The sequence below is a fragment of the Hippocampus zosterae genome, chromosome 9 (assembly GCF_025434085.1).
Source record: "Hippocampus zosterae strain Florida chromosome 9, ASM2543408v3, whole genome shotgun sequence".
Taxonomy (NCBI): domain Eukaryota; kingdom Metazoa; phylum Chordata; class Actinopteri; order Syngnathiformes; family Syngnathidae; genus Hippocampus; species Hippocampus zosterae.
This window is the reverse complement of record NC_067459.1, coordinates 24,039,600-24,055,299: the sequence shown is the minus strand read 5'-3', so window position 1 is coordinate 24,055,299 and position 15,700 is coordinate 24,039,600. Positions and strand designations below refer to the sequence as shown.

Here is a 15,700-nt window from a genome sequence, read left to right as displayed (position 1 = left end):
CTTTCATAAAAAAATAGAGATAAGGATTAAGATTTCATAATTTTGGATTTCATAACTTTGGCGCTGTCAATTGGGAATTCCCCCATTGTGAGACAAATAAAGGTTTTCTTAAATCTTAAAGAAGTACTTGCTCGTGCAACGAAAGTCGGCAGTGGTGTGGCAGCTGATTTGCCAAACGGAAGGCCGCAATGATCTATGGAGATATTAAGGGAGCCGCCTGGAACTAATTTCAATCCAGCAATGGACCAGCGGTCAGCACACACACACACACGCCCGCACGCACGAGGATCAAAGTTGATGCTGATGACGATGACAGCGCCGCCGGCAAGAACAAGAAAGAACAAGTAGCAGCCCGATGCCACGGCCATTTTCTGGCATCACATTGGCTGCACAACACTTTTGGGGGTTGGTCCAAAATCATGTCGGCCAACTCATATCGTCTTCAGTAGAATTATCAGAATGTAAACAAATATTTTCATTGCTGCTGCCGTTCCCTGCTTATAGCGCGATGCGTGTTTGGGTCATCTGCATTGGACGAAACTTTTCGTTATTTAGGCATCGACTTAGCGTTTTTACCTTCGATGGGGGATGTTTTGAGGCGTCTGCAGATGCCCTGCACGTCGCCGTAGTCGTCTCGTATCTTGTTGACGGCCTCGCCGCTGCGTAGCTCCATGAGTCCTCGCAGGTCGCTCACCGTCACTCCGAAGTCGCCATCGTGGTTGCCATCGGCAACCGAGTTCCCCGGAGGGTGGTCCGCTGTGTTGTTGGCCATGTCGGCGATCCTCCGTTAGCGTCTCTCCAATGTCCAAAAAAAAAAAGTCGAGAGAAGAAGGGGGGGGGGGGGTGTTTCAATGGATGCGTATTTAAGGGCACTGTAGTTTCGCAGCTTAACTCCTCACTGGGACAGGCATGCTCCTCTGGGTTACCATGGAAACGGCGATAAACATGTTCGGCTGTTGTCGCTGTGAACAGAGAAAGTAGAATGGATGAGAAGACGAGCTGAAGCACCGCAAACAAATCATTAATTTGAATCATAAAAAAAATATTCTAGTCCTCAATTAATTATTAATATAATTGTTAGTTGCAGCCTGAGGCAAAACCACACTTTTTTTGGAGGGCGGGGGGGGGGGGGGGGGGTTGATGTGTGGAATGTTTGTCCCCATGTGTTTTGGTTGCAGTGAATTTTACTTTTCCCTTGCTAACCAACACATCAGCACCACCCCCCAGCACAGAAATAGCCCCTCCCATTATTTTAAGCAAGATGTCATCTTTTACATTGTCAACACGCACGATGAATAGGATGGTAACGAGCAGAACGCTGCTTTTATCAACTAACTGTTCTCTGTCTGCAGCTATGCTAATTTGGGAGGAAGATTAAAATCATAACAAATACATTTAAATTAATAAAATTGAGTCATTGGCTAGCCCTACCGCAAGTGTTTTGTATTTATTAACCCTAGCTCCGCCCCCAAATGTTTTTCCATTTGTTGTTTGTTTTTTTACGATAAATCCAGATAGAACAGGAAGTGTCAGCAAGCGGTAGGAAGTAATACTGCTTCTCCATCACAACGGCATCAAAACGAGAAGTTTGGACACGCGATCATCAACAAAGTGCGTGCACAAATTTCAGCCCATCACCGCAGACGATCTAAGAGCTCATCAAACGTTTCAACACAGTTGCCCGCCACTATTTAGTGGGATACACACACACACACACACACACAAATCCACTGATGAGGGCTGTGATCAGTGGGTCATTATGGGAAGTCGTGCTGTCGATTGAATGGCGACCATGCAACAGCATCGGCGTAGACGAGTCATGAAAGACACTTTGGTTCGTTGCGACCTGAGATGCTTTTTTTGCCGATGGTGTCGTCCACAAGCAAACTGGGATTTAGGTCACCGAAAAATTCAGGTTCAAAACACAACTGAGAAACGCGTTGTTCAAATCTGGATGTAAAACAGGTCAAATTATTCATTTCACAATGAACTGAGTGGACATGTCTATCATAACAGGACCCACAAAAAAGTCTCAAGGACCCATTTCCAAAATTTAACAAGTCGGCCATTTTGGGTTAAAGCAATTCTATGATTCTTTGACAAAAGTTAGAAAAAAAAATACCCTAACACTAGTTTCACCAGTTGTCATGAAATGGGTAGACATCAATCATAAGAGAACCCACCAAAAAAAAAAAAAAAAAAAAAAAAAAAACAGTTTCAACGATCCCTTAAAGCTGAACAGGAAGTTCGGCATTTTGCTTTGAAGCAGTTGCTACACACTTCCAGCATACCCCGGAAAACGTCAAGAAAAATAAATAAATAAAACCAATAAATAAATAATCGGTCCCTGACACCATTTCTTCCCAATCGACATGAGATTGGGTGAAAATCTTTACTAAAACAGGAGGCACAAAAACTGTCCCGAATTTTAACTTCCAGTCAGCCATTTTGAGAAGGACTGATAGGAAGCATTTGACAAATGGCCACCGCTGAATGATATTTTTTGAGAATTAGCCATGCAAAATAAAACAACCTAGATCAGGAAAAAAAAAAAAAAAAAGACGACTGCCACACGGACCTGTGGGTGGTGTCACACAAATGAACTCTGCACTAACACACAAACGCACGCCTAAAGACACACACCTCCCAATAGTTGTTTGTTCAAATAGTCGACCGCACCCACTTGATTCCAAAGGTGAAATAGCTTGCAGCTCGCTGTCATAAAAGGCACAAAGTAAAATAATCAGGACGCCCACCTTTTGCCCAATGTGGACTCACCCACCCGGTATTACAAAAATAAAATACGGTGGAATTTCTAGCTTGACGTTTTGTCGTCGTTTGAACATTCCTGCACTGCTGAAAACGTCAATTTGACACGACAGTTTGGCGTTTTGATTATGTAGCCGAATCCACACAGAACACGTGGAAATATGTCCGGATTTGCCGCAACAATGTGCCAAAAGGTGGATACCTTGCCACATCGGCACATTTTCACGTCAAAGTGAGACATCTTAACGAAGAGAAAAGCTTCGTATGGCAGGGTAGAGGCAAGATTTGCCCCGGGGTTGTTTGTGGAACAGTGCAGACTCTTTTTTTCGATGGGAAAAAAAAGTTTGTTTTAAAAAAAATGACATTTAAAAGTGGAAAAAAAAAATGTGTTGAATATTTATCAGCATTTTTTAGAGAATTTTTCACGGCAAGTTATTTTTTTTCACCAAGGCATTTCAATGGGCGGTAATTCTCTATGAATTTTGACTGTTTTTATGTCCCAAACCCCTGCAAGATAGTTTTTTGTTGTTTTTAATTCACTGATCAGTGTTTGGCGCCCCAAATCCTAATTGTGTGAAGCCCAATCTGCACAACGTAAAGTATGTACAGACACACATATGCGTTTGTGTATATATTTATATATAATAAAAAATGAATAAAATTACAATCATACAATCATAATAATAATTTTTTTATCCGTTTGTGTTCATATTGTATTTAATTGAAAGATGTTTGTTGTTGTTTTTTTTTTCCTCTTTCTCCTTTCTTCTTTCTACATACATTCTTGCTGCTGGAGGCTGTAAATTTCCCCATTGTGGGACGAATAAAGGATATCTTATCTTATCTTATCTTATCATATATATTATGTCTATTTTCCAAGTGTCCAAAGTGTTCATTCATGTTTTTTCTGCTCAACTGCAGCTCCCCTTCTTCCTCTTCTTCTCTGAGCCTCTGCAGACACACCTGCTTTGCATACTAAAGCAGCAAGAAGCCTGCTGACTGCACACACACACACACACACACACACACACACACACACTTGTACTCACGATCCAAATATGCAATTGCAAACTCCCTGCTGGCCACACCCTCCACACACAGAAAGGAACTTTTTTTTTCGTTCCCCTTGTTGCACCAAGCAACTGAGTGAGTGCTTGTGCCTCATGGAAAATACTTGGACAAGGACACACTCCCACACGCACACACACTAGGATTTACGCAGCATGCTTCAGGTGGCGCAATTCCCATTTTCTTCTACCAAGTGGTACAATTGTGACCTGACGGCAGAATCGGGGAATCTTCAAGACGTGCATAAAATTTAGACGCATGCTATCTGCCAACCGCTGTGCAGCGTAAATTAAAATTTCACATTAAATACGATGTGATTACGTGACATTAGGGTTGTCAAACATTAACAAAGATTTACTATGGCTGCCAAATTCGAAGTGCACCGAGGACAAAAGAAGTCAAAGTGGAGTAACGTGGACGTTGGCCCTCATTGAAATCAATGGAGGGATGAGTCAGCCCAGGCCAAGTCAATGCGTGCAGCATTTCGTATTTGTATTATCGATGCATTTTCTGTCATTTACGTCTGCATTAATGCTTGCGGGGTTATTCGAGTCCAACAAATGCAATTGGCCAATGGATCCGCCATGAAAACACAGACGAGAGGAAGAGGAAGTGAATACTTTTAGAATTGAGTGGATTCATTGCATGATTGACAACAAAATGTCCCCCGAAGGCCGCATGACGTCACTTCTGGCGCGACTCGAACGAACGCGGTGTCCAAATATACATTAAGCCTGTCCAAATTTGCCACGGGTTACGCAAATCAACGGAGGCTACATGCGGAGGAGCCTTTGAATGCCGTTCTCGAATTCGGAAAGCACATCCAGACGGCCTGCCCCGGAAGTCATGCGGGCCGAATAATACGGTCTTCGGAAGAGGCGGCCTTTGAACGTGGAGACAGCCACTGTATCTGGCTTCAGCTCACAGACACGGCAAAAGAAATCCACTTGCGGAAGAGCTGAGAGTAGATACTTCGAAGAAGCAACGACTTAATTTCAATCTCCGGTGTGGACTCATTTCAGTACCTCTGGTGAGAATGACATCGAGGGTGCGACATATCTGTTGAAAGGGCATTGGATTGGCTGCAACCGTTGCTTAAAGATGTTCCATAATATTTAAGAAAACAACTCAATATAGAATTTAATTGGGGAGGGCCATCATAAAACAAAAACACCTGAGAGATGGATAAACAATATTCACACACTTAAAAACAGGCCAGAAATTACTGCTGAAGCATCCATTTTCTCAAATTAAAAAAAAAACCCACCCTCAAAATGTCCCACCAAAAGACAAGGCTCCAACACACGGCAAAATACAAGAACACTAAAAGTGTGTACGTTAGTATGCCGGTGCAACACTTTACGACACTGCATACAAACGCACGCACACAAAATGTCCCCCTTGAAGACAATCGTCCGCACGATGACAGTAAAAGTGGAATGTCACGAGTGAAACTGCACTAAGACACAAAGACGAGTGCACACACATTCACATGCAGGACACGTCACTGTGTTGAGTGCAGACACCGCGCGTGCGTGTGTTGTAGCATGTCAGCCTGAGAAATCCGAAGGGGGTGGGGTTGGGGGGGGGGGCGGCGTAAGAGCAGCCGGGAATGCAGGAGACCACACCCATATCTGCAGTCACGTGACCACAGGAGGAGGGGAGGCTTGGGGGGCGACGAGGAAGGTTCAGGAAATCACCACACTGCAGAAACCACGAAGACACACACATGCACACACACACACACACACACACATTTGGCCCAAGGCCTGAATGTGCTCGGCATGTCCACAAGTGGTCGCCTCCTCACTGCACCCCAAAAAGATATCATCGATCCGCAGTCTTATCCCCTCACACCAAAAAAAACAACCAACCGTCCAACCCGAAGCCGAAATAACAGCATCCGGCACCACAGCAACTGACTAAGCTCAAAACCCACTTTGGTTCTTGTTTTCTTTCCACGTGTTCATATGACTCTGTACGAACATGCAGATGCGCCGTAAAACACGAAATCCGAGTTGGGAATTGTTCGTATCCGGCACGCGTGCATCGGATTTACGCCACATTCGGTATGCACGTTGACTATGATAGGACACGTGAAAAGCAATAAAAACCAAAGTGACAGTGCTCGAAAATAGGACCATTATGCTCGCAAATGCTGCAAATTTTTCCCCCAATGCGTCCTGGTTAAAATTAAACGTTAATAGCTACAATCCTCTAAATACTACCTATCCATAAAATTTGTCATATATCAAGTCAAATGATGGGGGGTGAGATTACTTTGCGATTTTACTTCATTACAATCAATAGTCGATCTCGTCACTTATGTCATTCATCATACCTGAAAAAAACATTTGGCTTCCATTTTTCAAGTCCTCTGCATGAAATAGAAGGTTTGGACAGCACACAAACGCATTCCAGAGATTCCCGAGTGTCTGCTGATGAGTGGACACTTCGGACAAGCTAACAAAGGGGCCCCGCTGTCTTTTGTGCTCTATGTGCAAGTGTGCGTGCGATCGCTAAGTTACGCCAGAGTTCACCAAGTGGGAGACCAGGCCGAACGCTCCGACTTTGCTTCCCGTCAGTCCGTTGCCTCGACAACAGCGGCGCTTAGCCTAGCTGCGGGATAAACAAGGAGAACGACATTGTGGCTTGAGAATTTATATGTAAGGGTTGTTTTTTTTTCCCCATCGCAAAAACAAGCCCAAGCATCGTAACTGGGATATATAACTGTGTCTTAGGATCAGGATGACATTACATATTTTTCAAGATACAAAGTACGAGCCCCCTCTCTCGAAATCAACGCGACAAGCCTAGGTTCCTAATCTTTACCTTCTACTCAAAAGCACTTCTACTCTCAAATCCAAAGGATACAGTGCCGCCACCTGCTGGCGATCATTTGCCATGACAAACCTAAATTTCACAGATGCGCACAACAAACATGGCAAATTCAAGTTAAATTTCTGCAAACCACTTCTACTGGCATGTGGACCTCATACAAATACGATGCTTGCCACACAAATTATCATGCAAAGTATCAAGGAAATTATGGAAGTGAATCACCAAAAATATAGAAGAATTGTAGAATATTTCACGGTCTGTCTGTGACGTCTTTGGTGGGAAGGAATTTCCACACCGGCTGATGAGGAAATTCCATTCCCATTGAAAGAAATGGGGAAAGAAGGTCAGATGACACGGAAAAAAAAACCCAACAACATAGCAATCGACTATTTCGGTGCCAGGTGGGATTATTGCTGCAGGACAATTAGTGAGAAATTGACATTTTCTACATGGTGGAGGTTATTTACAGTGATTTAGCGTGTGTGTATGTACATGGGTGTGCGTAAGCCATGCAGAGTGTCTCAGATAACAGCGGCCGCCTGCAGCTTCACGATAAGCAGGCTATCACGGCAGCGGCGACAGCGGAAGACATGGATTGGGGGTGCGGGGGAGGGGGGTGTTAAGGGGGTGTTAAGAGGGGCGTCACACAAGGTGAAGTCAAAAACATGACAGCCGACACCCGCCGGGACTGACCTCGTGGCCCCACCCATGCCTGATGACATCATCGCGGAGACACCGACAAAACAGCTTGCGGTGGAAAACATGCCTCAGCTGGGTCAACAACGCTTTTATTACTTTCTGTGCCTCATCACAACCCAAGAGGAGTCGGGACTACAGTCAATTATCCCGCCCGCCCCCCAAAAAATTCACTCAAGTGGCCTCCACATGGACTGATTTTCAACATCTTGACCGATTGTTTCAAATGTGGGAAGCCACACAGGCAAAAGGGGAAAAAAAGGGTTGTGATAGCTGAAGTAGTAGTGGGGGGGTGGCAGAAGTGGAAGTAGTAGTAGAGGAAGTGTTAGCAGTGGTGGGAAGGATAGTAGTGGAAGTAGCTATCCATCCATCCATTCTCCGAACCGCTTGATCCTCACTAGGGTCGCGGGGGTTGCTGGAGCCTATCCCAGCCGTCTTCGGGCAGTAGGCGGGGCACACCCTGAATCAGTTGCCAGCCAATCGCAGGGCACACAGAGACGAACAACCATCCACGCTCACACTCACACCTAGGGACAATTTAGAGCATCCAATCAGCCTGCCATGCATGTTCTTGGAATGTGGGAGGAAACCGGAGCACCCGGAGAAAACCCGGGGAGAACATGCAAACTCCACACAGGGAGGCCGGAGCTGGAATCGAACCCAGTACCTCTGCACTGTGAAGCCGACGTGCTAACCACTGGACTACCAGGCCGCCCTGGAAGTAGCTAGTAGAATCAAATACTAAATAGAAGTAGTGGTAGTAACAGAAGTATTAACTCATTCACTCTCAAATACGTATTTAGATGTACTGTATTTTCAGACACCACCATTTAATCCCAGCTTCTTGTTTTATATTGACTGTACTTGAAAAGGGTCTGAAAATGGCCAGCCCCTTGCTACAGTTGTAAATTTCCCCAGTGTGGGGCAAATAAAGGATATCTTAATAGTAGTAGTTGGGAAAGTAGTAGTACTAGTAGGCGTAGTGAAAGTAGTGGTGGGAGCAGTACTGATCACAGTGGAAGGACCGTAGTAGTAGTGGTAGTTGTACTGCAGCAGAAGGAATAAAAGAGGCAATGCTAACCGCCAGCTCCTATGGTAATCGCAGTTGCCATTTTCCATGAAAGCGTTGACAGTTGCCGAAGGTGTGCGGCTAAAAGCAGAAAGCTGGACTTGAAAAATACAGCATCTGGTTTGAAGGAGTCGTCTTCATATGTGCTGCTTATCAGCAGGCAGACAGCGCAATAGCAATCAAAGCGTGTCTCTCAACAGTCTCTTTCCTCCGTCCTTTGCTTTGTTTGTGCCGGCCTCGCTTTCAACGGTCTGACTTGCCATTTGATTTATTCTTGTTTATTGCGACCCGCCCAGGGACTGGGCAAAGTCACGAGGAGCACGACTCAGGCAGTCTGGTGCAAAATCCTGATGTGCTTCACGTATGTGTAAGCTAGCAGCAGGCGGGCAGACAGGCATTGTGCTGTCAATGCCGCGACTTTCAGAACGGTCAACACTGTTTCTGCCACTGAGACAACAACACATTGTTCACAGTTAGTCCGTCAATAGCCACTCATTCGGGAAAGGTTTATGCAACAACACTAAACAATGAGAATGGTTCTTTAGCCAGTCAGTAAGAGAGCACTTATCATCACTTCGTGACTGTTGGTCATTGTCAGTTAGCCAGTAAATGAATCAGTACATTCAGTCCACTTTAAATTGGTGCCATTTAGCCCGTGATTGTCAGTTCCGTTTTGTGCCCGTGCTAGCTAGCTATTGCCAGTTAGTCATTCTTTGTCATTTAGCGTCACAGGTAATTTGCTAGTATCGGCCAGTAAACAAGTCACCAAAAGCCTTCAGGCGCGTGTAATATAGTAAGTTCATCAGTTGGTGGGCTCGAGGTGTTAAGTAGTCATCCAGAGAGGCTTAAATCCGGTCACTCAATGAGTTCCATTCAGTGTCAGTTGGTTATTGCTAGTTTGTCGGTTGGTCAGCAACAATTCACAAGCAAACCAAGTTTGTCAATGTCCATAAGATATCCAGACACTATCAATTGGTGCCATTTAGCTAGTCGGTTGGCGTGATTGTCATTTCAAGTGTTGCTTTGTGTCAATCTGCCAGCGTCAGCGAGGCGTTGCTAGTTAACACTTCAGTGTCACAGTCAATTTGTCAGTATTAGTCAGTAAACAAGTCACTAAAAACCTCCAAGGTGTTTTGGTTAAAGTCACTCATTAACTGTCAGATAGTAAATCAATCAGTCTGCCTGCCAGTTGTGTCAAGTATTCAGTAAACCAGCCAGTAACACATCATTTGAACCAGCCACTCTGAGTGTCATTTAGCGTCAGTTGGCTACTGGCTCAGTTTGTCAGTCCGTCAGTATTGATTAGCCACCACACCAATCAGTAAATATTCGTAAAATATCTCGACATTTTTACCTGCCGCCATTCTGTCAGTGTGATGTAGTCCTAATCAAACAGTATGATGTAGTGTCAGTGCAGACCAGCAAAGCAGTCGGTAGATGCCAATCAGGCATCCAGGCAGTCTGAGCAATCATTCAGGTACAGTCAGCTAGACAGTCGGTCAGTGTCACTTTGTGTTAATAAGCCAGCAAAGCAGTCAGTAAGATACGTTGACAGGTTGAATCTGTGCAAATGACCCAATCATTGCAATTTAAGTGTCGGTAGGATTATCAGTCAGTAAATCAGTGACCTTTAGTGCCAGTCTGCTGGTGTCAGTTAGCCATTGCCAGTCAAGCTTGTCAGTACCAATGAACTAGCAGACACCTTTAAATCTGCGTAGTATGAAGACGTGTCAGTACGAATATTTACTGATTGGTGTGGTGGCTAATCAATACTGACGGACTGACAAACTGAGGAAGCATGGCCTGCCACAGGAGGTGCTACGACAGTTCTACACGGCAGTCATCGAATCAATCCTGTGTTCTTCCATCACGGTTTGGTTTGGCGCCGCCACAAAAAAGGACAAAATCCGACTTCAACGGACAGTTAGGACGGCAGAAAAAATCGTTGGCACCGCCCTACCTACTCTTGAGGACTTGCACACTGCAAGAATCAAGACAAGGGCACGGAAAATCCTCCTGGATCCCCCGCACCCTGGCCACCACCTTTTTCAGCCACTCCCCTCAGGCAGACGCTACAGATCCATCCGCACCAAATCCAGTAGACACTTAAACGGCTTCTTCCCTCTAGCCATTAACTCCTTAACCAGTCACTGACATAGTCACTCTTCTTGCACCACAAAATGGTACTACAAAACTACTGGTTACTCTAAAATGGTTCAATGATTTTGTTGTTTACGATGATACTAGTGCAGCGTGTTATACCGGAGACAAATTACTTGTGTGTTCTACATACTTGGCCAATAAAGATGATTCTGATTCTGTCACTCGGTTAGTCGATTTAGTGCCAGTTAGCCACTGTCACGGTCAGCCAGAAAACTAGTCAGTCAGACATGCTGACAGTTTTAATCGGGGCATTAATCAAGTGCTGGTCAGTCAGTCCATCATCCAGCAAACCAGTAAGACATTCATGTAATGTGACTAAGCTGTCAGTTAGTCAGTGCCAATAACCCGAGCCAACCAAACAGGCAGTCGGTAATAATAATGAAGACAGACATCTAGTTACAATTGGTGGCATTAATCCAGTCAGTCAGAGTGATCAAATGTCAGTGAGGAAGTCGATCAGCCAGTCAATCGGTCCGTGTGAAGTCCTCAGTAGTCATCCACCAAACTTGTCAGCAAATCATCCATTTACGATTTTGCCAGTCAGTCAGTATCATTTCGTGTCAGTTAAATATTATCAACTAGTCAGCCAAGACATTCAGACATCTTTAATTGATGTCATTCAGGCAGTCAGCCAGTCAGATGTGTCAATCAACCATCCGTCTATCGCGTCAATTAGCCAACATGCCATACACAAAGGGTGAATCAATGATGGTCAGTCAGTCAGTCGGGCGGTGTTGTTGAGCATTAGTTAACCCTAGTTCCTAAATAAATGTCAGTAACACATTCAGATTGTTCTGTTTAGCACGTCTGTCAACTGGTCAATAAGGCATCCACGCAGGCTAAATAGGTCCCGCCATTTGGACAGTCTTGGTGAGTCAGTCAAGCTAGCTTGAAATTGAATAGATGCCATTTAGCCAGCGTCGGTAAACATCCGTAAGACAACCCGACAGTTTAAAAATCGCAACCACTGAGCCAGTCAATCGGTCACTCCAAATGTTTCCCGACAGGAAAGCTTTGAGTATTTCCTCGACGTCTTGATTAATGAGGCTCAACTGAGGATGATCGACGAGCCTTTTCATAAATAGTCCAGCCGAGCTACTTCGACATCAAAGATTTTGAAATCCCGCAGACCTTTTGTCGCAATTCTATTGGCAGTCTCTATTCATAGCCACATAAAATAAAAGATTGTGAATTATGCGTGAAAATGACACAAAAGCAGCAATCAACAATACGGCTTTGTGCAAGTGACACGCACCGTCTATTTTCAGCCTTCCCTGTCACGTTTGACGACCAAAGCATGCGTTTCTCATCCTCCTCCTCATCTCCGGGAATCTTCCGGAAAGACCATTTCAATGATTGCCCGCAATGAAAACGCCGGAAGAACGAAAATCAATCAATCAGGTCAAGAGTTTTAGTTCCGAGGAGTTATGAATGATGCGAATGGCTCTTGTGAACGTTGCATCCAGGTTGGTCTCCAGAGAGTCCTCCCAATGTCGGACAATCCATCCCACTCACTGACCGACGGGGAGATTGCTTTTCAAACGTGTTTTGTGGCTTCTCCATCGTATAAAAGCCACGACGACGCCTGGCGTCCGCGTGCGCGATCGCTTTAGCTAACATGCTAACAGTCAGACATGCGGCGCTCGCGCTCCATCGCGAAATTCCAATGTGCCGTCTTAAATGATTACGACCTGAATTTCGTAACATGACGAAAATTCTCTCTCTCAGCGAGAACACACCTGGCTAACATTTTGATGCTTTTTATCGGAGTTTGATTTGGACCCCTGAAAGGTGATCAAGCCCGAGCAGGCATTGATCATAAAGAATCGGAGGCGTCATCGTTTTACGCTGGCGGTCGGCAGGTGTGGGATTTGAGCTCAAGTCAATCATGGCCTTCAGGACCTCGACTGCCCTGACACTCAAACCACCAACATGCAAGCACGCATACACATTTGATATAAAAGCCTCTTGCGTGTGTCGGCAAGCGTAGCTGGTCCCACAGCTGCCGTTTGTACGATTTACATCGACAACATCATCGCATTAACAGAAAAGGATGAACAATTCCCCAGTGAACAGTTTGGGCTTTTAGAAAAACAATGACGGCACACAGAGAGCAGAAAAAAAAACGGAAATATGTGCTCCAACAACAGAGTCGTAAACGATTCGTATTTCTTTTGCAAAAAAAAGTCAATCGTCAAGGAATAGCATCTTTTTATTTATGAATTTTGCACGGCGACAAACTAGCGAATTATGACTAAAACATTAAAGTTGTCACATTACAATTGTTTTTCCTAAAAAAATTGCAGTCTTCGTAATTTTTATGACTTTCTCCCCAAGCAAATTGACATTTATCGCTTAATATGATTGTTTCTGAATAAAAAGACCACAAAAAAAAAAAGATTTTCCAGGATAAAAAGTCTGCCCTCAAGAAACAAATGGTTTTATCTTCAACTGTCATTAAAATTCCATATTTTTTTCCATTGACCTTTCGCTCAAAAAAATTCCAATTTCAATCTTGAAATGGAAATTTAAGTGTTTTCTCGTAAAATGCAATTTGCGAAAATAAAATCGATGTCTTGTTTTTGTAAAAACAAAACAAAAAAAAAATAATTATTTCCACTTAAAATTTCTCCCCAGAAATGTCCTGGATGAATCTTGAAATATTTTTTTCCTCATAAAATTTCAAATGAACCCACGTTTTTGAGTTCAATATTTCATTTTCCCCGTGCGATTGTGCCACCGTGAATCCCGTAAATAAAAAGCCCCTCTTGTTGGAAGCCGCATGCGTTCCTCTCAATGGCAAGTAAAAAGCAAACTTCTGGCAAGTGTGAAATCGGTTCACACAAGAACATACGCTTGGACATCTTTGCCATTCATTGTGCCAGGCCCGCCTCTTCGTCTTCTACTTCTTCTCATTGTGATGGTGAGTCTTATTCATCCTCAGATGACTGCTGGTGGAGCATCTTGTGACCGAGAACATGGCGAGGGGAAAAAAAAAAAAAAAAAAGGAAAAAAAAAAGCAAGAAAACTTCCCACTGTTTGCCGGTTGTTGGGCAATGTGACACCGCACATTCCTGACCTTTTTTTTTTTTCCCCCCTCCCCTCCCTAGGAGTGAACTGTTTTGCATGAAAGGCCCGCGCCTTACATGCAAAACAGATGGGAAGGGAGGAAGGGGCATCGGGAATGCGTAACCAAAAAGATAAGCTTAAATTTTACTCCACACGACCGACCCCAATTTCTATAGAATGAGCACAAAATAAGAAAAAATCTGGACGCAACTACACACACACACACACACTAAACTCGTGGCAAAAATTCAACAGCCGAGGAAGCGACAAGCACGGGTCACATGACACTGGTCACACGTTGTCCGGCGCGAACGTGGCCAAGTCCATACAATCCTCGCTGCGCGTCAGCTCCTCCCACCAAGCCGCCAGCCCATCGAGGAGGGAGGGGCTACAAATCATTTGGACCAATGAGACGTTCGACCCATGCCCCACCCAATCTCAGGTCGATTGACGTCAACGGCAAATCGATTTTTCTAACGTGCGTCGATGCAGGATTCCTGGAAATTGCCGTTTGCATTTTGTCAAATCTCATCACGTCGCTTATTTACGACAATTGGAGATGCTCCTGAACACGGCGGCGTGAGAACAAGCTCCGGGGTGGTCCAAGCATCGGTGTGTGTGCCAGAAATGACAAGAAATGTGAAAAAAATGCGTTGCCAAACAAACGCCGCATTCCACGCAAGGGCAGGAATGCGGGCATGCATGTTGACGGCTTTCCTGTTGGCCGACAGGGTGTGCAACCTCCACACACCCCCCCCCCCAAACAGAGGGAATCACAACACACACACACACAGTTCAATATTATCCTCAACAGGTGTGACACACACTGCAACCTCCAACTTGAATCCGAGCCAAGACAATTACGCAAACTGTTAGCCTAACAGCATATAATTGCCCAAGTCATCTTTAACTCACTGTCACATCATCTATAAAAAAAAAAAAGATATATTACTTAAACAAATCATTAGCCTAAAAGCATAACTGCCTATTCCATTTTTAACTTACTGTCACACCATCAATAAAAAAAAAAAAAAAAAAAACTAAATTACTTCAACTGCTGGCCTTACAGTGGAATTGTCGATGTCAATTTTAACTGACTGACTGTCTCAATATTTCTCGGGAAAAAAAATGAATCAACTTTATTTTGCTCAGATTGTGAATTCATTCATTCATTCATTCATCTTCCGAGCCGCTTGATCCTCACTAGGGTCGCGGGGGGTGCTGGAGCCTATCCCAGCTGTCTTCAGGGCAGTAGGCGGGGGACACCCTGAACTTTTTCCCAGCCAATCGTAGGGCACACAGACGAACAACCGTCCACGCTCACACTCACACCTAGGGACAATTTAGAGTGTTCAATCAGCCTGCCACGCATGTTTTTGGAATGTGGGAGGAAACCGGAGCACCCGGAGAAAACCCACGCAGGCCCGGGGAGAACATGCAAACTCCACACAGGGAGGCCGGAGCTGGAATCGAACCCGGTACCTCTGCACTGTGAAGCCCACGTGCTAACCACTGGACTACTGGGCCGCCCTAGATTGTGAATTTTCTCCCCCAAATTATTGCGACTTTTATCGGGGCCGCGTAATCCTTTTCCCCAGAAAAAAACCGCCACTCCAAATGTATCTGTAATATTCTGACACGTGATCTTGAAAATGGCCAACATTATTCAAGATGAATACGATACGAGATGAAGTTGATGGATGTCCGTAACGTCGGGGGAGAACACTCGTCCCCCCCCCAAAAAAAAGTAATCATCCGTACAATCGTTGACGACATGGTGGCTAATTTCCCTAGCGAAGGGATCAGGAAGCGTCTTGTGGCTAAGCAAACCTCTCCTAACGACTCCTCCTGGCAAAGAGGGAATGTTTACGAGCTCATCTTCAGGTATGTCTTCACGCCTCGTCAAATGTGAACAACCGCACCATAAAAATCAAACCCAAAGACGAGGCCTTTCGTTTTTTTTTTTTATTGGAACTATTAGCGTGCTGTATTGTAACTGGAAGAATGTTGACTTCTAATTAAATT

The 15,700-nt window shown here is 44.6% G+C and overlaps 1 protein-coding gene across 5 annotated transcripts in view; it reads right to left on the bottom strand.

Moving 5' to 3' along the window:
- The window catches only part of LOC127607702 (plasma membrane calcium-transporting ATPase 1-like), a 57,960-nt gene that overhangs the window by 31,531 nt on the left and 10,729 nt on the right, over window positions 1-15,700 (bottom strand). For all 5 annotated transcript variants that reach the window (XM_052076281.1, XM_052076278.1, XM_052076280.1 and 2 more), the window contains exon 2: window positions 577-962. In XM_052076281.1, the coding sequence (XP_051932241.1) occupies window positions 577-772 (196 nt within the window). In that variant the 5' untranslated portion in view covers window positions 773-962. The remainder of the gene's footprint in view (window positions 1-576; window positions 963-15,700) is intronic.